The sequence below is a fragment of the Aulonocara sp. 'chitande type north' Nkhata Bay genome, linkage group LG8, assembly GCF_057382095.1.
Source record: "Aulonocara sp. 'chitande type north' Nkhata Bay isolate Kocher_YH1m ecotype deep benthic linkage group LG8, A_spYH_male_GT1.1, whole genome shotgun sequence".
Taxonomy (NCBI): Eukaryota; Metazoa; Chordata; class Actinopteri; order Cichliformes; family Cichlidae; genus Aulonocara; species Aulonocara sp. 'chitande type north' Nkhata Bay.
The window spans coordinates 14,955,642-14,979,057 of NC_141351.1; the positions used below are offsets into that span (position 1 = coordinate 14,955,642).

At 40.9% G+C, this 23,416-nt stretch overlaps 2 protein-coding genes across 17 annotated transcripts in view; one reads left to right on the forward strand and one right to left on the reverse strand.

Annotated features, from left to right (window-relative positions):
* The window catches only part of LOC147323449 (uncharacterized), a 130,525-nt gene extending 115,754 nt beyond the window's left edge, over positions 1 to 14,771 (forward strand). Inside the window, exons 5-7 of the mRNA XM_086303781.1 lie at positions 6,644 to 6,762; positions 11,763 to 11,892; positions 14,706 to 14,771. Of these exons, the coding sequence (XP_086159907.1) occupies positions 6,644 to 6,762; positions 11,763 to 11,892; positions 14,706 to 14,748 (292 nt within the window). The 3' untranslated portion in view covers positions 14,749 to 14,771. The remainder of the gene's footprint in view (positions 1 to 6,643; positions 6,763 to 11,762; positions 11,893 to 14,705) is intronic.
* tcf7l2 (transcription factor 7 like 2) overlaps positions 1 to 23,416 on the reverse strand; it is a 109,351-nt gene that overhangs the window by 84,187 nt on the left and 1,748 nt on the right. For 15 of the 16 annotated variants that reach the window (XM_086303768.1, XM_086303775.1, XM_086303771.1 and 12 more), the window contains exons 3-6: positions 20,997 to 21,086; positions 4,354 to 4,826; positions 4,087 to 4,153; positions 3,761 to 3,885 (exon numbers count right to left, since the gene is read on the reverse strand). In XM_086303768.1, coding sequence (XP_086159894.1) covers positions 3,761 to 3,885; positions 4,087 to 4,153; positions 4,354 to 4,542 — 381 coding nt within the window. In that variant the 5' untranslated portion in view covers positions 4,543 to 4,826; positions 20,997 to 21,086. The remainder of the gene's footprint in view (positions 1 to 3,760; positions 3,886 to 4,086; positions 4,154 to 4,353; positions 4,827 to 20,996; positions 21,087 to 23,416) is intronic. The other variant, XM_086303779.1, reaches the window with a different exon arrangement.

Consider the following 23,416-nt stretch of genomic DNA (forward strand, 5'->3'; position numbering starts at 1 on the left):
TATGATATACCATTGTTATGCTTATGCTGCTGCCATGTTTAGGAAAGATACTGTCTGTGTCATTTATAACAGATAACAGGCCACAGCAATGTGTGCACGTGAGCACAAAGGAGGTGGTGTGCACTTATGCGTGTTGATTATAATAATCTCACCAGAAAATCCTCCATTATTTCTTCCTTAAAAAGAAAATAAAAAAAGACAAAAGACCGAGTCGGCCCCCGTATCAAAGTAGATTTATGTTTTTTTATTAAAAAAATAGGTGAATGTGCAGCAACATGAGCAGTCCTGGCGTGACTAGACGAATGAAACAAAAGAGGAAAAAAAGGGGAGAAAACTATTGTTTCAACCACACAAAGCCTTTTCACCGCCCTGTAGTAGAATCATCACGGGTTCTCGGAGAGTCTTTCTTATTTTCCTCCCTTCCCACTCTAAACACAGTATTGGATGCACAGTGTTGTGTCTTCATCCCCCGTTTTGCTCCCCACCCCGTGCACTTTCTCGTTCTTTTTTAAACTGCTCGTAATTATACGTCGAAACTCAAAACCTCCGCCAAAAGTCTCCAGGCCTGGAGAATTATGGGGCCAGGGGTGGCGTCAAATATCTTAACATTCATAAGTCCGCGAGGCAGTAAATAAAGCCAGTGGATTTACGGCCCAGCAGCCCCGATGCAGGGGAGCTGGCCGCCCAGATCCCATTCTCCCTCCCTCAGCCTCTGCATCCACAGACCTGTTGAGGTGTAGATATTAGCCCACAGCACCGGGAGTTAACCCGCCACCTTTTTTTAAAAAGCCTAGTGTTAGCATTGGCAGGAAACAAAAGGTAGTGAGGAAGAAAGGAAGAGAGCAAAGGGAACAGGGGGAAAGGAGATAGAAAACCCAGGGTGAACTAGCCAGGCCACTTCTGCAATTCAACCTGCACCGAGTGATCCAGTAGGCCTTTGTGTGAGGTTTAGGGAGGAGGGAGACGGCAGGGAAAGGAGAGGAGGAGACGAGGGCAGGAAGGCTTTTAAAGCCCGGGCACAGCGTCATGTCAAATTGCTAAATGATACTAAATTGTGAGCCTCCTTGGGCTTAGGTGGTAGGAAAAACAAATTTTCACTGGTTATGACTCCCAGAGGTCAGACAAACTATCGTAATAGCCACATGCAAGAAATCTTTTTTTCCCCTCCTTAAGTCATGCAAACACTAAATAAGTGAAGCAAGTTAAGACGTCCAGGGAGATCAGAATCACCGCCAGCTGATGGGAAACATTTAAACCCATCAGAATTTAGCCTGTAAGACTTCCAATCAATTGTATTCATTTATATAATTTTTAAAGAGGCAAAAGGAAAAACCAGCATCGCAGCATCACCAAAACCGAGTGGAGAAAAAGAAAAGGCGAAGGTAAAAGCAGCGAGAATCAAAGCCTTTCATGCCATGAAGGAGAAAGTCTCATTCTAATGATACTAGCAGTCATATTCAGTGCCTTACATGACATGTTAGGGAGCAAGACAGCTAATCAATGTCCAGGTGAATTATTTATGCCAGCTTTAAGTCTAATAGATTTATATTACAGCGACCGCTGACTTCAAAGCGCTAATGGCTGGACACACAGCGCGCTGCAGACAAGAGGGGGCCGAGGCAGTACAGTAGGAAGACCACCATAAGTCAAAAACCACGTCCAGGTGCATCAGTAGGTTAAGCTGTAATAAAGGTTTCCTAATCATCTGCAAACGAGCACCTCCTTCTTTTAGATTTTGTAATGACTTTTCCTTAAATAAGGGAAAGCGGCACAGAGAGGAAAACAACAGATAAAAAAATAAATAAATAAATCTGGGAGCATATATTTTAAAAAAAAAATTAAAAATCTTTCCTTTCCTCAATTATGTCCGAGAATAGTATTTCAAGGGCATCATTAAGAGGGCAAAGGTCAATACGGTCTCGCCGCAGCATCCTCCAGCCATACCACACAGTTTACTGCTTTTCTAACTGCTGCATAAGCACAAGGAAACGAGCGCTCCACACACAGTAGTGTGTGACAGCAAACTACAAAACTCTGCCATCGAAACAAGGAAGTGCTTCACTTCAAATCATGCGTGTTGTTGTGAATGTGTGTTTGTGTCAGTGCTGATGAGAATAATGAGTGACTAATTCCACATACCAGCCAGCAGCGTTAAAAAGGCTGGCTGACTAAGAGAGAATGAATGGCAAAATGTTCTCCTATGTGCAAAAGAAGCACGCACGCAAAGAGAGAACCTGTGTAAGCAGCAAAAGAAATATTTCATGTGAAACCATGGGTGATCATGTTGAACTCAAAAGCAGAATTTGTGTCAAACACAAAAGAAGGCATTGTGTGTCAGATGTGCGTTGATTTCCAAGGTGTGCGGAGAACACAAAAAAAAAAGAGGTAACAAATATCAGTTTCGTTAGGCAGAGCTGAGGTGGTGGTGGTGGTGGCGGCGGGGGGGTGTTGGAGGGTCACATTTCCTAATGCCTGGTCTTTGCCTTAACCTTGTAAAATGAGATGACAGGTCCTAAAGCGCAGACTTGTAATTGCAACCGTTTAAAATAGGGGGGCAAAGAAAAAGGAAAAAAAAAACAAAAACACCCATGGTTGAGAAAATTATGCTGCTTAAGGATTGCCATCGCCCAGTGGGACCGGCGAGGTGCTGAGCAAATGAGTAAGTGGGCATAATTACAGCATGGCTGATTGTGTTTAAATAAATAACATGAATTTATTTATAAATATGGGTTTACTGCATGGCACATGTTTGCCATGGATTCCTCGCTGGGAGCAAAGGCAGTGCAGATGCAAAACAGCACAGTCTCACACAATTCCTATCAGTAAATCACACCATACATTCAAACATATAGAAATATATATATATATGTCTGTATATGTATATATATACACACGCATTTGAAAGAATAATTAGAAAAAGTAAAAAATTAAATTAAAAAGAAAAAAATGCACTGCTTGATGTTTCAGGGGGGAAAGCTATCACGCATGCATCTTTTACATAGTGTCTTTACAGGTTTTGACACATGCAAATCACTCTGCAAAAAAAACCAACCCAATTTGCATATTGATTTTATTTGTGTGGTTTTACACTGCTTTCCCCTGCTTACAGTGTGTCAGAAAAGCTGCTATATAAAGGCCTGAATGCTCATGCATGGTGTTGCATTTAGAAAAAAGGGCATTTTTGATGAGGCCATGCAAACACAAGCCAACTGCATTATTCAGGAGAGTAAAAACATGCACTTGTAAGCCTGGAGAATACGCAGACCCTTAGTAGTAATAATGATAATAACAACAATAATAATGTCATAATCATTATTAAATTATAACAAGGAGAATAAATTTTTCACAGGGGCTTGTGCATTTGATTTAAAAGTTGCTAAAAATATTGGTAAAAATGCCGTGCACGTAAAGCTGACATATAACAATAACCTACTTATTTCTGTTTTTCCTTTTCTCCTTTTATTTTAACCCACTTGCAGCTCTTTAGCACTGTTAGCATGCTAGCTTCTGACCAGGGCAAACGGGCTGGGAGCCGCGTGCGGGCACGCATGCACGCATGCATGCCATTGTACTGTACACTTCACGGGGAGTTTGCAAAACTTGGCTCTGCATTTTTATCGGCTGCACTTCAGGGTGACAACACTCCGCGTCTGCCTTTGCCTCGGCGCCTAACCCGGGGAGTCAGTGTGTGTGTGTGTGTGTGTGTGTGTGTGTGTGACGAGTGTGTGTGCACATACAAGCTGTAAATAAATGAACTTACTGTGCGTGCTGTTGGAGAAAGTGATCCATTGGGAAGGTAGGGGCTTGTGAGATCGGGGATCATTATAAATGGATAGCCCGGGTACGGTGGGCTCTTGAACAGCCCTCCATCTTGCCTTTTCGCAGCTAACATGGCGAGGGGGGGAAGAGGGGGTTGTGGGAGAGAAGAAAACTTTTTTTTATAAAGTGGCCTTGAGAACTTTTTTTTTTTTTTTGCAAAAAAATTGCAATTGCATAATAAAAGGCGGAGGCACAGGCACATATAATGTCATGTTGTAGGTAGAAATAAAATAAAAAACAAGAGTGAACAATAAAGCAGAAACTCACCCTCCTCTAAACTTTCCCTTGTTTTGTCTCTGAAAGTTTCAGATCTAGGCGCAGGCCGTCTTTCCGCCTTGAAATGCAATGAAACACAAGGATTGCGTTAAAGTTAGCACAGCGGACGGTGAAGGGCGATAGTTAACTTTCTTTCCAAGTCCACCCGCTGTTACAGTGTTAGTAAATGTAGGCCCCTAAACTTAAAAACAGCGCCGGGGGGACGATCGATCCCCGATTTTTTTTTCTCTAACATGCGAAGAAACAGACTGAACTCACCTCTGAATCCGACGAGCTGTTCTGATTTGTTTCCGACTCGTTTACAAGAGAAGATTTGACATCTGCTAAATCCCTTTCTGCCGAGGAGTTCTCCGAAATTTTCTCTTCCTGCTCCCCTTCGTCTTTGAAGGAAATCATTTCATCGTTTGCGCCCAGATCGTCCCCTCCACCGCCGTTGAGCTGCGGCATTTTTCCCGAGCAAAAATCTTTTCTCTTTTCTTTTTTTTTAAGAGACAAGGGGGCACAAAAAAACCAAAAAAAAAAGTTTTTAAAAAAAACCTTGATCTCGGTGATCTAGAAAAGTCCGAGTTTAAGTTTGGGGTCTGTATTGGCGTTTTCCAAAGCTCTGGCGGTTGGTACAAAACTAAAAAAGAAGGGAATCTTGGCAGAAAAAGGAAGCCGGAGAAGGAGCCGAGCCGCTCGGATTGAGTGAGTTGAAGTTGGTCGGAGTGGTTTTCAGTTCAAAGGCGGCGCTGATTGACAGATAGAGAGGGATGGAAATAGAGAGAGTCTGGATTCAGGATTATTGACAGGGAGAAACACACAAGAAACTAATGAGATTCAAACAGGGAGGGACTTGAAGTGACGTTTTCATAAATAGGAGGAAAAAAAAGGAGAGAGAGAGAGGGAGGGAGGGGAGAGATAGTGAGAGATGGAGGCTGGAGGAAGCCGGCGGACGACTGCGGTGAAAAAAGCATGTGAGGAGGAAAAAGGCAGTTTGGGAGCAGGACAGTGATGGTAAAATAGGAGGAAGATAGGAGTTGCTTGCAAATGTGGATTAAACGCACATATGGGCGGTCTCCCAGAGGGGGGAGGAAGAAAAAATGAAAATAAAAAAATGAAAAGAGGGTACTTCCTCAGGCTGTTTGCAACCAGTTTGACTCCTCTGTTCCCGACCAGTCTGCCACACTAGGGCCAAATAAAGTTAAGATCATAGCTGAAATTAAAGTTTTATTTTTTTTATCCCCTCCAATCCTATCCTTTCACATTCAGATTCTCTAACCTACTTTTGGATCTGTCCTTAGTTTGCATACTAACTACTAGAGGCCCATCAAGGCAGAATAAAAGCTATTACTCCGACCTTGTTTTCCTACTTTATCTGCTTTGTCAGGTCCTTAGATCTATTTTTCATCATATTAGATAATGTTTCCTCAGATCTATTTTTTGGGATGGAGGGTGTTATTGCATCCTGCTTTCTTGACAGGTGTGATGTCCTTTGGGACTAACCTGAATTCCTCACTGGCAGCACAGACTGACTACATATATTTATTTATTTTTCTCTCTCTCTCTCTCTTCTCTTTTAGCACCCAGGCTGGACACAAACAACTGATGCAGATTTAGATGCTCCAATTCTGCGTTTTATTTAGCAGAAAATCAACCACAGACAGCTATATGATACTGCAGACTACACATATGCATATATTAGGAAGAAAGTTGAGAGAACTGCTTATAATTTGACGATATACATATTTTTTTTAGATTTTATAGATTTTATCATCTAAAAGCCATTGCATAAAATTATTATAAAAAATGTTTTTTAAAAAAGAGAAAAATGTTTACCAGTTTTCTCAAAATAAAATTGATTCATTAAGGGTATGCGTTAAATAACAAAAGAAATTATATTATATTATATATTATATATAAATATATAGATATACATATATGTATCTATATATATGCATATCGGTAAATGAGTAGGAGGGGGAGGTGAACCTCATCAGGCAGGAAATGCATTTTCTCTTACAGCCAATATTTGATGGAGTAATCACACAAACACACACACACATGCACAAAAAAATTTAAATAAAGCTGCAAGAAACAGAGCTGCATCATACATCCAGGTGACACTTACACTCTGTTGCAACATGGCTCCTTTCAGGCAAAAATAAAAGAGTGTGAGATCAAAAAAAAAAAAAAACAAGCCACAGAATTGCTGATTAAAAAAAATATTGTTTCATGTCATCACGCTCTAAGACGCATAAAAACAAATATTATGACGCTAATTCCTCTGTATCTGCTCTCAGCAGTGTTGTCAAACAGAACTGATGGGGAATTATGTGCACAGCGTAGCACCACTGTGCTGTGAATCTGCCTGCCTGACTCACCTAGACCAGGCAGCACCATGAAAGCAGACGATTCCGCTCGGTGATCACTGATGTGCCTTATCTGGATGCGGTGAAAGCTGTGATTGTGTTAGCTGGCTGCAGCCCAGCCAGCAGTGTTAGGGGGCGAGGAGGAAAAGGGGAAGGCATTGCCGTCTGTGGTTCTCATCCAGTGTGTCTGTGTTTAGGCAGCCGGTGAAAGAAGAAGAGGCACCCTGCCGCTCGGGGCCCTCCAAACCCGAGCCCACACAGACCAGACCAAAGCAGAGGAGATCCAAGCTGGCCTCTCCCCGGATTGCCTCAGCAGGTACCTGAGAGTTTACTGGGGGCTGGCAGCATGTTATCATGCATGCCGTGGGGACACCTGCCTCTGATGCCGCCCTGGTGATTCTAATCTACAGGACCCTTTAATATCATAATGATAGGCTATGCTGCTGCCGCCGCTGCCTTGAATGATGGAGCGGGAGCACACTCAGTGTCTGTCGCTGTTATTTATTTTGTTACCGGCATCTTCACCTCTGCATCCTTGTGGCTGTCGTTCAGTGCAGACGCAGACTGCCTCATCCTCCTTTGGCTGAGCGCGTGGAGGAAGTCAGAAGCATCACCTCCGCCTGATCACATGATCGCACTCTGACCTTTTTTCTTTTCTTTTTTTTTTTGAACTGGCACTTTTGGAAATGAAACTTGGCCCAGATTTAATCACACTAATGTTCCCTCACACACATTTAATATAATTAAATGTCAAATTAAAAGTATATAATGCATGCTTTGATCATTTTGCTTTTGCTTTACAGGAACAAAACACGACATTGCTTTGAAATATACACGCATGCAGCAATATTTGCAACACACACACAAGAAGCTTTTTACGTAGTAGTCCACATTTTGCTTTTAATTTGCTCCTTTGCTTTCAAATAGTGGCTTGAATAATTAAATGGCCTACCCAGTCCAAACAGTCTTTGGTGAAAAGAGCTTTCATGAAGAGGAGTTACTGTTTACTATAATCTCATAATTCTTCTCAATCCCCACCACCACCCTGCACATATGCTTCATGTTTGTGTAAAGCAAATAGAAGCTGCACAAGTAAAAACTGACATGTGTTTAGGCTGTACTGGTTTATGTACAGCCTGCACAGACAAAAATATCCCATAGGTTTTGTGTTCACATGTACGCGGCTAAATAAAGTTTGTCTACAGCTGTTCCCAGTCTTAAAAACACAACAGGAGGAGGGTTAAAAAGATTCAGAGTCCTCGAATCCTCAGACATCACAGCAAATAGTCGCCTGCTTTCGAGCAACATGCAGCGAACATGCTCTGCGTTGTCAAACGGTTAATTTCCCATCATGCATCTGCGTTGCCACTAAAAGGTCTCTCGTTGCTGATTAACATATTAACGCTGGACATTTTCCTCCTTTTTTTCCTGCACAAAAAAGCAGGCTGTTTTATGGTAACTTATTTATTCCTGCGATGAGGTTTGTTTACTTGTTAATAAGCCAGACTTAACATTTAACTTCATGTGCATTTGCAAATTCCCTCTATTGTTGAGAAAGATGCTGCGGAGCATTTTTTTTGGCATTTGGCTCACATGAATTCTATCACCGGGATAATACTGCAGTTAGCCGTAATTACATCTATACTAATAGTCCTCATTGGGGTTTTTTTTTTCCTTTTTAAAGAATGGACAGGATGGAGAAATAGATGTCTGTTTTACCTGATTATGAAAACCATGTCTAATGCTGTATATTATTTTAGGCTAAAAGCCAAATCACACAACAAATATCTAGTTTGCGCTTGCATTTGTGTGCAAATGGTTGAGCCCGCTTTCTTGAACACTCTTCCTCTCATTGTGCTCGCCAGATTGAGTGCATGGCTGTTGTCTAAGCATTTCTGTGTCTTTTAATTACTCACTGGATGGATTGGGGGGTTTATATTCTATACATCAAAACGTGGCAAATGATGAGGAAAGAGCCGCTTTCTTGAAAATGAAGTCATTTCATGTGCACAATGTATATACAGTCGATATATACATTTATATATTTATTTTCACTCTTATTGTAAATGTACAAAAGGAGTTTCTCTGCTCCCTTGCCCCTCAGCACTGTAATCATTTGACACAATAGGACAATTTATTTGAGAGAAAAAAAAAGCTTTGTATACAGGAATTCCATTCATAAATCCTTCAGAAATTAATTTAAGAAGGAAAACGCTCAGAGAGTTATATTGACCAAAGCTTTAAGGGCTGAGGATTATGTCTTTTTCACAGAGAGGACCTGTTATCAATGTAGAAAGAAGAAATCCAGTGCGTCTGCTCACTGAAGGTCACTGATGTCTGAGGGACGTGTTTTGCAGGAACATATTAGTATAAAAAGCACAATGTTTTGTTTTGTTTTTTAATGCATTCAATTTCTGTCTGTGTTTATAACCCACATTACAAATCTCAGTGATGACAGCACAGAATAAGAATAATAGCATAATGAATTTGCCTGTGACTCTGCACTCATCCAAATCAATATTACCCCCACGAGAGTAATAAAAGAAACAGCTCGGCGAGCGTCTCATTAGGTTAAAAGTTTGTGACTCAATTATCAGAACAGGTCAAACCTGAGGATGTAAAAAAGTTTCATTTTTATTTTTGCCAAGAAAAAAAAATTGGACGAGGAGTTAGCTTGCAAACAGACGTCCAGTCTGTTTGCAAGCTAACAGACTGGACGTGTGTGCTGAATGTAGGCACACTGCTCTTCATATTACTGGAGGAACCGGACTCAAGCAGGAGCTGAGCGTCTCCAGAACTCATCCGCGCAGCCAGCATCATGGGAACTATATTAGGCCAGCTACGTGAGCTGTCTCCTGTCGCCTTCAAAACAAACAGCCGAGCGATTTTCAGAAATGGACGAGATAGCCATTAATCAAGGTCCGAGGCAGGGCCTGAACTCTTTAAACATGGAATCCACCTGTTAGACGAGCTAACTTATGTACTGTGCTGCACACATGCACACGCACATGCACACGCACACACTGTTCACCTGTCCATCAGAGCAGCATCTTGCAGAGAGGAGCAAGCCAAGCCGCTGCTGGCTGGTAAATGTTGCTTAAAGGTCAGTGGTGTTTGAGCCAATCAGTTGGTGGTTAAGTAATATTTTCAGACTGGCTTTAGGTAGCCGAAGAAGATGTTTATAGGCTGATTCAGGTGACTCATGTCATTCATGTGTTTCCTAATGGATCTTCTGTGAATTCAGTTTATATGTAATGCAAAGCAAACATGTAGTAGCCTTTGTCACACAGAAATCACTGACAGCCTGCATAAAGGAATCACAGATGGGTAAAGCCCACTGGCATTCTTCTTAAAAGCACGGCCCTCCCTGCAACGATGCACATAAGCACTCAGGCGGCAAAATCCTGATGAATTTGAGGTGTTCACCTTGTCAGCTGGCGAGCTGCTAAAGCAAAAGTCAGACAACAAATTTAACCTGTGACCTTCATGTTTTTCACCATTAAAGAAAAAGTAAAAGAGGACAAATGTGGAGAAAGTATCTCCCTGCTGAGTCCTGCTTTATCCCTCTGAAGAACACCAGGACTCCCTCTTCTTTAATGGTATTGTAAGCAGGACCGTTGACATCTCTGCGCTTTTAATGAGGAGAAACTCTTTCTGATTCTTGATTAAGAGAGGGAGAGTCTCATAGAAGGTGCTTCCTCAAACAGGAAGCAGAGGGCCTTATTGTAAGAGGAGGAAAAAGAGGGAACTGTGCCTTCTTCATGTTCCTGACAATGGGACGTTAATTAAAATCACAGTAAGGGCAAGTTGACCTTTTTTGGGGGTTATGTAAATGATGGAAACAGGTGCCTTTGTGTGACTGCGTGCGAGTTTTCAGCAAACTTTTGTTGTCTTGTGTATGCATGCTATTTTTAAGATATGCAAGGGACTTATGCTCATTGAAGACAAAGTTTTGGTAGCACATTATCTAAACGTCTTTGCAGTAAACCAACCCACAGAGAGGAATTTGAGATGTTATTTCAAACATAAAGAGCGCCCATTTGAACTTGACATTACTGCTCATTTGCAGAGTTATGAAGAAGCGACGGGTTTTCTTTCAATGCTATAAATTCTTGGAAAAAGCTTGAGTACAGAGAACCCATTGCATCTTTAACGTGCGCCGTTATTAACGAGCGAGACAATGGAGACGTGACCTTGTGTGAAATGAGTCGCCTCTCGGTATAAATCAGAGCCGTGGCGTGTTCATTTGGCTATGTTTTCATTAACAGAGTGGAAGATGAGCCGCTTAATGAGACATCAGTCTGCGTTCTTTGTGCAATACAAGTCAAAAGAAAGCTAAACATCATCCAAGGTTAAGTTGTGAGCAGGTTATAGCTGATGCGAAGGCTCATATCTTGGTGGTCACATATTGCTCTCGGTATCTACACACACAAAACAAGAGAACCGCAAGAATATCATGTAGGTCTGAGCCAAAATCTGTTTGTCGTGTATACAAACCCCTTTTGTTTACTTGAGGTTGCATTCGCTTTGTAAAATATATGCGCTAAAATCCAGTCTTTATTAGACTGTTTAAAACTGTGAGTAATATAAGTAGAGGGTGGGAAGCTTTTGTACAAACCATTACCATTTTAACTAGTCTCTATGTAATTACACTGGACTCCTTTGTGCCCTATCTAACACTGGAACACACATTTTACATCTCATTCCTCCAGATTCTTACCTGAAACTACTTGACATGTTGTTTTTCGTATCTTTATCTGTTAAATAAAACACCTTACTTTACCTCAGTGTGTCCTTTGTTTTATACTTGTGTATATATACATCTGTATTTATTTGACTCCGAGTTCCTGTGTTCCCAGACCCAGTGTATGTGTGCAAATGGCAAATAAAAGATTTGATCTTCTCTTTATCTTGACTTCAGTAATAGTCTAACTTATAAGACTCATTCTTTTAATTTAAATCTTATACACCTAAATAACACTTTAGAGCCTTATATTATGTGTGCCTGTTCCTAAGGACATAAGCCAGACAACTGCATTAAGTATTTAGGTCATTACTAAGTAGCATAATGTCAAACAATTTTTTTAATCCTGTATTAAAAATCACAAGCAATTAAAGTAAAAGCACTCATTATGCAAAGTTTTCAGTGGTTTTCCATATTATAATGTTAATATTTTGACTTAATAAACTGATCATTACCATATATTGTGTTTGTCTCTAGAAATTATTGTTGTCATGTATATTTTGTAAAGTAAACTTTCATAAAATGGCACTAAAGTCTCATTTATCCATCCATTTTTTTAACTGCTTATCCAGCTAGAGTCGTAGGGCAGCTGGATCCTATCCCAGCCGTCGGAGACAGGTTACACCTGAGGAAACCGGAGCGCCTGAGGAAAAACCATGCAGCCACCAGCTCCACACAGAGAGCCCCCCAGCTGTCCAGCAGGTTCAAATCAAGAAACAGTCTTAATTTGAGGTGGCAGCGCTACCCACTGCACTACCACGCTGTCAAAAAAAATATCTTAATATAGATTACACATACAGTACTGTGCAAAAGTCATGAATCACCCATTAGTTTTTTTTTAATACAATATCTTACATATAAGGAGCCAGACTTTCTCCATAGTTCTCCAGGCTTTCTTAAAGTTTTTCAAACTTTTTCTTTGGACATTGGCTGCTTTTCACTCATTTTAGTCCAGTCCTTGTACCTGATCACTTTCAGACAGATGTTATTTTGTTTAGCCATTTAACCTTGACACAATAATTATAATTTATAAAATTTATAATTATAATTTAGATCAGCGGTCCCCAACCCCAGGCCACGGACCAGTACCGGTTCGTGAGTCACTTGGTACCGGGCCGTGAGAGTTGAGCCACGGGTGTGAAATTTATGGTTTTCAGGGTTTTTATCGTTAACTCGGTTTCCCTGGGTCTTTTCTCGTGTTGTAGTTGTGCGTCTTATTTTGAAAGAAATATTTACGCGCTACCATAGTGACCAGAGAGGGTTAAGGGCCAGAGGGGAGGATGTCACTCTCAGTGTTGTTGGCGCATTTCAGGAGGATGCTGCTAATAAAGTTACACAATTACACAGTGAATTCGCATTTATTATTATATTTACAAAAAAAAACACAGTTTTTGTCTTGGTTGTATCATTTGATTTTGGATCTTCTGTGAATCGCGACACCTTAAAGGCCGGTCCGTGAAAATATTATCAACCAGAGACCTGACATAGGACCTGAGAAATGCACGTTACCCTTCAGTCCATCTACTACTCTCCAAAGCCTCATTAGTAATGGTCTCAGTGGAAGGGTGGCTGTCATAAAGCTTTTCTTGAGGAAGAGAAAAAGGGAGTTATGCCAAATTACACAAGAGGTGGACTGAAAATCAGTGGCAATAGGTCTTATGGAGTGATTAGGTCAAATCATTCTCAATATGTACAAGGTCACTGGAAATCTCCTAAGAGGGCCAGAAAACTGAATGTCTAAAGAAAAGTGTTGGGAATCTTTTCGAATTTGATAGAATTGTGAACACGGATGCTTTTGCTTTGACCTTAAAATCTACCATGTATGTACCATCCTAATAGTGTTTGACTGACACCAGCTTCATTTTTCAGCATGACAATGATCCCAAACACAGTAAAAGCAGCATAGCTGCGTAGAAAAACACACTGTGGAACACTAAGAGTCATGGATTGGCCTCGAACCTTAACATTACTGAAGCAGACAGAAAACAGAACTAAAGCCAACATCCAAAGAAGAGCTTCGAATATCCTTAAGAAGTCTGGAGAACTATTTCTGAAGACTGAAGAAAAGAAATTAGAAGAAAGTTTGCCTAAGAGAGTTCAAGCTGTGCTGAAGAATAAAGGTGGTCATACCAATATTGATTTTCAAGCTTGTTAGAATTGTACAAACTGTTTTTCCTTTATATACTGTATTTACACATTTCAGCAAATCCCTGCATGTAGTTCCCATTTTCTTAGTAAAATATAAAGAAATGAGGGGCAGCTCAAGACTTTTCCACAGTACTATGCTTCAAAGTACAGTACTGAGAGTTGAGAGTTAAAGCAGGCACTAATCTGGTTCTAAGTTTTTAACACATTTAAGTAAAATCTAAACCTCTAAAGCCAATTGTAAAGAAAACAAAACACTCACATTCTGCATCTCTTTTCTTTTTAACTTATCATGACCTCACTGCATTAGTCAAACAGGGATGTTTAACGAAATCCCTGATTGTTAAGACCCACTCATAATTCAACAGTTGTTATTTTGCAGATGACAGAAGGTAAAAAAGAAACAAGGGCAACCAAATATACCAAAGTACATATTTAGCTGTGTAATTCCTCTCTTTGTTTAAATGCTCTTTGTTGTCAACATGACACATACTGTACGCTCACAGCTGCTCTTAAAGGTCTGTCGGTCTTTTGTTTTAATGTTTGACTGTGATGGAGGGATGTGAGTGTATGAAGTTTGAGGGCACAGTTGGTTCAAATATTGATTACCTCTCAGGTATTCGTTTTTCCTGAAAATTGATCCCACAATCCTTCATAATCACACAGATAGTTCTGTGGTAGGTACATTAGATACAGTGCCAACACACACATACACAAACACACATCCACAACAATAAGGCCCCAAAGCTTCATGCTTTAGCCTCAACTGGAGTGTTTTGGCTGCAGCCCTCGTGGTCTTCTCGAAGATCCTAATTGAGAAATTAATGCAGAAAAATCAATTGGCCTCAAGTTTTATGTCCAATAGACTCCTGAAGGCTTCAAGCAAGCAGCAATCAATGCTTTCCACATGGGTGGCTCCAAAGCCCCCTCACTCTTTTGTTTATGTGTTCATAGCTGGAGGATTTCGATATATGAATTTAAATGAAATAAACATTAATGAATTTTCCACCTTTCACAATCCCCTGTGATCTACAATGTATATTCCAGGGCATGAAATCATGCCTTTGGTTTTCATTTAAGTATGACTTAACGTGAAAAAAAAGCTTACTAGAATTGGGATATATTTTGTAGAAATTGTGCCCTTACCGGCAGCACTTTTGAGCCGGCCTTATTTACACTTCAAAATGAGGATCTTTTAACATTCTGTGATCATCTGCAGCATTCTTGGTGGATGAATCAGTGTGTTTTGTGCATCCCGTTTGCCTAGAGGACATCAGCTTATTTAGGGCCATTTGAAAGCTCTGCACATCATCATCAGGTCAATGAAAAAGCAACCTTGAATTCCCTTTGACACAACTGTCTTTTTCCAGTTTTCAAACCAGCCTGAGCGTGCATCACCTTGTTGCGACTTAAGGCAAAATGGAGGAATACAGGAATAAGAGAAAAATGTGAGTGAAAATAATTTTACTTTAAAAAGAAAATAAGATTTTTTTTTCTGCTGGTCTTTCTACCATTTATGGTCATAATCCCAACCAGAAGAAAATGGACATCTGTTCGTTGTTGCTTTGCCACGTTCCTCTTTGTGCTCGTTAACCACCTTCCAAATTCATCATAAGCCCAGAGATCAGATCACAGTAATATTTGATCAATATTAATAAGGATAGCCAAACTCCTCCAGTAATTACCACAGTCTCTGGGCTTTGATTTCGACCATTACTAACGCCTCTGCATCTTTAGATTAAAAAAAAGCGACCCCCTTTTATTTCATAACATTAAATCCCGACATGCATCTTCTAAAAGCTCTAATAAGACAAAGATAAGATTTGCATCCCCATACAAGTGTCTTTTTCAATTGATTATGAAGCCGCCATTGATGTGCGAGAAATTGATGTTTTCCTCTGTTCTTAAGGGCGGCTAATAGAAGGGGCGGGCTTCGAGGAGGAGACTTTGCTACTTTGATCTTCAATCAGTAAAAAATCCCACTTCTTTGTCAGACTATATTTGGTAAATAACAGTGACAATCTGCAGGGCCTAGGGAAGGAGAGAAGGAGAGAAGGAGAGGAAAGAGAGATGTGTCGAAGCGATAAAGATGGGTTGTTTGAGAGAGAGGACAGTGGCAGAAAAGAGGGGAAAAGGAGGGAAATATCTTTCTTGATATATTTAGGACATTAAAAAGCGAGATAAGCCTTTAATATTCCCCACCTCAAATGGCTTAAGACGGCAAATATTTCTTACCTTGTTTATTTTGGGCGTAAGCAAATTTTGCACTACTGCCTCCATGCTTGTTTGACTGACGTTACAATATGACACACACACAGCAGGCTTCTAATTAGGCCCCATGAAAAACAACAGGTGGATGTGAGAAAAGTAATAAATCACTCAGCCAATATGGCTGCCAACAGGCCCGTTGCCTTCACTGGTTTTTTGTTTTTTTTAATGTGTCTGCAAAGAGAATCGTTGGCGGACATGCACTCTGAACAGATGCACAAGATGTTATGTGTATCCCACGCATATTTGTGCAGAGCATCATTTTCTGTCTGGAACTTTTTAATAAAATTCTCATAGACGCTGCTCATGTCTATACTGCACCTTTGGCACGAGGCTTGGCTCATGTTATATGCTATGGGATATATCATCATGGGTAGATAATGAGAATTATGCCTTCTATAAGCCTTTCCATACAACATGAAAGCATTCAGACAAAAACATAAGAAAACACGAGTGTGCTGATAACATTTAAAACTGGGATGTTAAAGTCTTTTTATAATGCAGGCCACATACAACGCACTTTGATTTTATCCGGACCAGTGAAATTCCAATTTCTGTCAGTGTAACAAGGTTTAGCTACACATTTAATCAGTGAGATGCCTTAATATAAGAAAAAGAAGAGCAATTTCATCAGTATGTTGAGTATTTTCTACATGACAAGAAAATGCAAATGCAAAATCCAAAGCCATCCAATGGGGCGTATTAGAGTCTTTGGCTGGCCAATTCTGGCCCCAAGGCTTTATGTTTGACAATCCTGAGTTAAATTATGAAAAAGAACATTTATCTTTTAGAAATATTAGGAGCTTGAAATTTGTGAAATGCTTCAATGCTCATCCAAGAGGCTTCTTCAGATCCAAAACAAAAGATCCCAGGTATTTAACCCCCAGTAGGGGTTGGAGAGTCCAAGGTGTCGCCACTTTTTGTTTTAGAACTGAAGAAGCCTCCTGGATCAGGGTTGAAGCATCTTCACAAACGTAAAGAAGTCCAGTTGTCTTCTTTTTTCAGGCTCCTAAGACCAACACAACCTGGATGCCTGAGAACCTACACAGACATCAAGAAATGGCTGCGTTGTGGTACAGTGGTTAGCACTTTGGTTTCTCAAGTCCAAAGATATCAGTTAAATGGTGATTTAAAACTACCTATAGGTGTAAATGTGAGCACATCAGACTGTCTGTCTCAACTACGTTAGCCAGTATTACTAAATCATGCTCGCTTAATTTTGAGAAGCCAAAAATCACTAATTAAGATCAAAATTGGTGTACCCTTCCTCCAGCGTCACGGCCTACAACAGCAGTAATGGGGTCCCATAAACTAAGTCATGTAAATGCAAATGTTCAAATTGAAATCATCAAACAAGGCATTTGTGAAAATGTGATAATGTTCCAGTTGGGAATCTAGCAGCTAAACAGTTGACAGCATTATACTTATGCGCCTGATAGCCGTTACAGCACAGTACTGTAGTTTGACAGAGTTCTTACAGTTCATCTGGCTCTTTCTAAAGCTAACAAAAGCTTCTTTTACGGTATTTTATGGTTTTTGTAATGACTTTTTGTGTGCTCTTGGTGGGACTTCAGCACCAAGCAAACAAGCAAAAAAAAACACATATACTTTGTCGCTTGGTATTTTACGACCAGGCCAACTCTTTATCATCCACTCAAAAGTGCTCAGTTTTTAACTTTCTACAGCTGTGTAACTCCAAAGGTGTGATTTTCTTACCAACGAGTTAAAGAAACATTGGATTTGCGACACTGTGTGTCTCCAATTAACACAACAGCTGTTACATAAACCTAAAGTCAAATTAAGCTTTAAGCATTTTGTTGTTTAGTCGCTTCTGAAAGAGACCCAGGCAGGTAAAGTGTACACGTGGGCTGAAGGCAGGTTAAAAACACCCGCGAGGGTCTCTAAAAGGGACTAGTTTGAGGGTTGTAAAACTCAGGTACACAAGCAACGCAAGAATCAGAAAGAAGAGCGAAAACAGTTTCGTTTAAAGGGACACGAGACGGGAAGGCGGGAGATGCGATGGTGAGCCGCGTAGACGGAAAAGTCGGAGCTGAAGCCCGACATGGAGGGAGCTCGGTGGGAGGTTGTGGAGAGGCTGGGGGCAGGCTCCAGGCAGAGGAGAGGGCAGGGAAGGATTCACGGCCCAGGATCAACAACAACACACTCAATAACCACCACCACCCCCCCCCCCCACACACACACACACACACACACACACACACCCTACACCCATGGGCACCAGGGAGAAAATATGCCTTCAACAAATGCAAGAACTCATTTACAAATTTTTACAAACCTTTAAGGAACAAAAAAAAAAGGTGATTCAATGCTGTTCAATATCAACCCTGTAACAACCAAACAGCGGGCTGGGGATAAACCTGAAACAGAGGGCACATGCACCAGACATTGTTTGATTTTTTTTTTTTTTTTTTTTGGGGGGGGGGGTTGTTTTTAAGAAAACTGCTTTTTCACATTTTCGGATGTTAGATTTTTTGAAGACAATGCGAACAATTAACCAGAGGAAAGTATGAAAAATGCCCCCTATCTTATATAAATAACACAGCCTCGTTCTTCTCCTGCTGAGAAGACCAGAGTATTAAAATAATACGCAGTTAAAAAGAGGTTGCACTTGCCTCATCCAGGGACTGTATATTTGCTTCAGACAAAATAATAGTGAAATTAATGAAAAAAGTAGTTTGCCTCATTTTCTTAATTACTCCAAATCTACCATGATTTTAAAGTTAAAAGACTTCGTAAACATCATAAGAACACTTAGATTTGCAGATCGCCAACATTTAGTGCAAAAAACGTGGTTTCAAAAGACAAAAGATGCAATTAATATTCTAGTTTGTAATGACCTTGTATCATAATGCATTCATTAAAATAATTTTCCATTGTTTTTATAGTAGCTGCTCCGTGGTTGCTTGTATGATTTCCAAAAAACAAGACCGCATGACCTCAGCACAGTCTAATTGTGGTCTAATATTGATTTTTTAATTTCTAAGAGATTCATGAATATGGATTGGTGAAAGAAAAGGCAAAAACATTGATAGCGTCTTAAGATACGCTGCTCGGTGATTTCTAGCTCCCTTCCTTTCCTTAAAATGAGAGGATGGAAGGCTGGGAATGCGGTGAGGCTCTGCTGCAGCCGAAAAGCTCCGGTGAGGACTGAGGGCTTCGTGTAGTGGTTACCGGCTCACTGAAGCCTCTGACCCAGCGACCACCAACCTCTCAAAAGTAACTCAAGCCAAAAGTGAACATAAGAGGCTCTTTCTTCCAGCCCTGTTAGAGCCCGCATCCATAAAAAGCTCTGCTGGTTCCCTCAGTCTAAAGATGGCTGATTCTTCCAAACATCTCTGGCCAAAACTATTAAAACTATTAAAACTCTTCAGAGAATGCCACACAAGCAGCCCCTGTCCTAATACTAATGAGGTCTTATACTACGAGAAAGAATTCACTTTAAGACCTTGAAAAGCATTCATTTAGCTTCTGTTATTCCGGAGTTCCTTAAATTCAAACAGGAGCGTAAGACAAAGAGGATTTAGGAGAAAACTTTGTCGTCTTTCTCAGGGAATGAAAATTTCAGAAGGGCTGTTGCTCTCCGATCCCTGCACGTCCATTAGTGGCCCCGTACCCCACCACGACGGGAGAGAAAAACCTGTGTCAAAAAGTCTGTTTTGTAACGGAGCCTCATCAGCATATTTGAATAATACATAGTGCTTATAAGCATATTAAATGGAATGCGGCCACGCGTCATTTGAAGGCAGAGATTAGACCTTCCCAGTTAATTATAAAGATGTCAAATGTCAGCGGGTGAACCCACGCCCTGAGGTCGCCCCCTTTAGTTTGGTGATTATATGCACAAACTATAGATAAAGTGTCATCATACAGGCTATTAAGGTGCTGAGGCTTAAAGAGAGGCTTCCCCTCGCCTTTATTACTATGCAGAATCTGTCGGGGAGAAAAACGAGACCACGCACTCTTAATGGTTTCTCAAACACTTACTACTCTCGCCTTATATTTCTCTCACATACTTTGAAACAAAGATTAATAGGGAAGCTCAACTGATGTTAACTTGCCAAATTAGCTGGCTTAGACCTTTAAGTTTCCAAAATGGGTTGCAATAGTGCGCCCTTGACCGAGATGGAGTGCGCGCATAAGTGTGCGAGAGCTTGTTTGGGTCATTACTGCACCATTAAGACCCAATCAGCTCACCAGGGCAGCCTTGTGGAAAGCAATACGGGGCCCGAGACAGCACCTTGGGTTCACCTTGACAGGACCGCCAGTCAAACGAGGCAGCCCTCTCTGTGTTCCTGTCAATCTGATTCCCCCTCTGAAGTTCATTTAAAGGGAGGAGCAGCGGCTCACTAGCTCCTAACAGGTAAGAAGGGCCCATATTATCAGCCCTCAGAGAGAGCAGGGCAGAAGTCTGATGTGCTCTTTCAACTGTACTAAACTGTCTGTACAGTAGCTCAGCTCACTGACTGACTAGACACGCACACTCACTCACACACACAAACACACACACACACAGCAGCAACTCTGTGGGCTGATTGGAAAACAGAGAGAAAGAGAAAGAGCAGAAAGTGAAGGAGAATAATCTGAAAGATGAGAGGTGCTGATTTGGAAGGAAATGGAGATGTAAAGAAAGAAAAAGATTAAGGGTACAGGAATAAGGATGAGATTAAATCTAGGAGGAGAGTCAGGCTGGTGTAAGACAGAAAGGAGAGAGAGGGGTGAGCAGGAGGGGGGAGTCGGGTGCGAAAACAAGAGAGAGAATGGTATATTTTCAATGGAAGATATATTGCAATCCACTTTTCTGATTTTAGGAGTACACTGGGGGGAGAGGGGGGAGGGGTATAGGTGTTTGTTTTGGTTTGGGGGAGCTGACACAACATCCACTATTTCCACCGTCAGGCATTCCCCATCACACAAAAACACTCACACACACACACACACACCCAACGTGAGGCCCCAGCCCAGCCCTTCCAGCTTCCTCAATATTTCATGGGATGAGCCCATGCTGACTAACTCAAGGCCATGCAAGCAAGGCTCCCTAACCAACCAAAGCACTCACAATCTGCTGAGGTTCCCGGTTGCCAATATCCACGATCGTGGAAACAATAACATTTAGCTCCAGTTCCCAGGAATCGGTTGAAGGAGACAAAGAAGAACACGGTGCATCTGTGATGACTGCCATAAATGTAAATGTTATCATTTTTGAGCGTGTCTTCAAAAGGAAAGAAGTGAAGGAAAATGTGTTAACCGGTATCACGATGCATTTTTGAGTTGGAATACAATAAGTAGCCACATGTTTAAAAGCATCCTAAGACTCTTCAAGGGGTAAAAGTTCCCGAATTCAAACTTGTTTTTGAATGATTGCTTTAAGTTACCTCATACAGGATTCTTCAACTTTTGGGGGGAGTTTTGTTGCCTCCTTTCTGAGCTCTTGGTGCTCTTCTATAATCCCAGCAGACAGATTTCTGTCCAGAAACAGAGTGCAAGTAGATTATTTGACACATTCAAACAAAAGGCTCCTACATTTTTCACATTCTGTGTGAGCTGCCGGATACAGGACGGCAGTACCATTGGAGCAACTGGAGACTGTCCTAACTGGGACTCAACAAATGGCAGATATTTCGTTCTCGCTTAAAGGATATACCAGACGATAGTCTGTTTTATGTTACTGTCAAGCAAATGTTACTTTCAGCCACTGGCAAGGGTTAAAGTGGGACTTGGCAGGTGGAGCGTGGGGTGAAGAAATGCTTAGAAGTAAGACGCAAAATAATTCGTTTTTTGAGTTCCAGTATATTTTTCTACCAGCTGTGATTGGCTGGTCTGTGCTGCTACTCTCACATTGAATTCAGCAAGATATAAGCAACGTTACATCAGCCCCATGGCCGGACACTATAAAGTTGGTATAAGAAGTGGAATTCAGTGAGTGACTCGAACAGTATAAACTGATGTCAGCAACATTTGATACAACCTAACATGAAGTCCAGAGCAAGTTCTGTACAATTACTGTAAACCTCACCGCAATACAGCAAACAGGTTGTTTGCTAGCCTATTACCAAAATGCATCGCTGAACAAAACAGGAAATCATTCCTGCTTGTGGTAATTCCTCCATCAAATGCACAATATGCACTGTAATAGCTGCACACCCATAATATTTGCACATCCTTGCACTTCAATTTCAACCATTAGTGTTATATACTGGGATACTTATAATTGAGCTATTTGTATATATTAGTGCTATTTTGTTATATTTTGTAACTTTGTAATATGTTTAATTTAGTTTAGTGAGTTACTTTTTTATTGTCTTGGAGCAATTGTGACCACATCATTTTCTCAAGGATTCTGATTCTGATCAAACTAATTTCAGCTGCCAAAGCAAACAAACTTTAAGCGTTTTAAAAAAGGATTCAACACCTTTACAATTGTTATGAATGCTTATCTACTGAGACCAAACCCGTTTTTCTACTAGCTGTAAATATTCTCAGTCCTGCTGTAAAGTGAGCATTTTAGCATGGGAGTCTATGGAGAGTAACTCACTTGTGTAGCAAGCCTCAAGTGGCAATTTGAGGAACTACAGTTTTCAACACTTGACATTGACATCATTTTGCAGTGCTAACCACACTTGTGAAATCCTGGAAAAATTAATCCATATGGTATGGTGGAACGAGCTACAATATCAGGCTTCACAGAGATCACATGTTACTAGGATCAAATGATGTTTTCGTGGGATTCCTGGACAATAAGAAACATGTTCTTTAACAGTTATTTGAAGAATGCCTAAAAAGGTTTTTTAGACTACGCATAACACGTATAGATTTACTGATGACTGCTGAACCTCAGCTGGATGTCCAGTATGTGAAGGTGTCAGTTAATCCCCACAGTGAGATACCAAAAGACTTGAAATAAAGATCTCTGAGGGTGTTTGTAGATTTCTTTTTAAACAAACAAACAAACAAAAGTGAATCTGTATAGTTTTTGCCGTGATAGTTGTTTTTGAGTCTGTTCAGAATGAATATCGAACCATCAAACGCTCCAATTTTCGCCACTCTGCCTTGTTTTGTCGGGATTTTCTTCAAGCCGAGTGTCATCGGAGAGTAAACTATGTGTACGCTTTCACTCCTTTGTATTTTTTCCCTCCGCCTCCCTTTTCTCTCTCGCCGGATGTGTGCGAGAGAGCCAATGTGCGCCTCTGTGTGTGTGTTTGCAAACGAACGTGTGCAGGCTTTGTTTTTCTTTTGAACATCCCTTTGATGTTGCTGTTTATTTATTTATTTCTCTGCCTGCAAAGGCCTTTTCTCGGCGGTTAGGGCTACAGCGGATTGGGCGCGCGTTGCTCTGAGTGCCATCCATCAGCGAGGAGCGTCTCTGACGGATGAACCAGTGACCTCAGCTCCCTATAGCACATCAGCTTGGAGCCGAAGCTACGCTGGGAGATTTTTGTTTTTAAGGAGACGCAGTGTAACCAGGAGGGCCTCTGCTTCATCACCACCCTGTCTCTATCGGTGTGCATCACATGTAAAACAACTATTTCATCTCTGGCCATGAAACGTTGTATTACTTTGGTTTCTCAGTGATAATGGACCACCCTTCTGTACCCTTTACAGCTGATTTGATACCTTCTGTCCTCTCTGTTCACAAAGAATGAGAAACACCAAACTTTACAACTTAAATTATCACTGGAAAAACTCAAGCAGTCATGTTTCAAAAAGATTGAATTCTTTGATCAATAAGTCAAAGGAAGAAGTCTGTGTACATAAAAATGCAAAGGCAGAAGCATGTCTAAGAGGATTTTTTTTG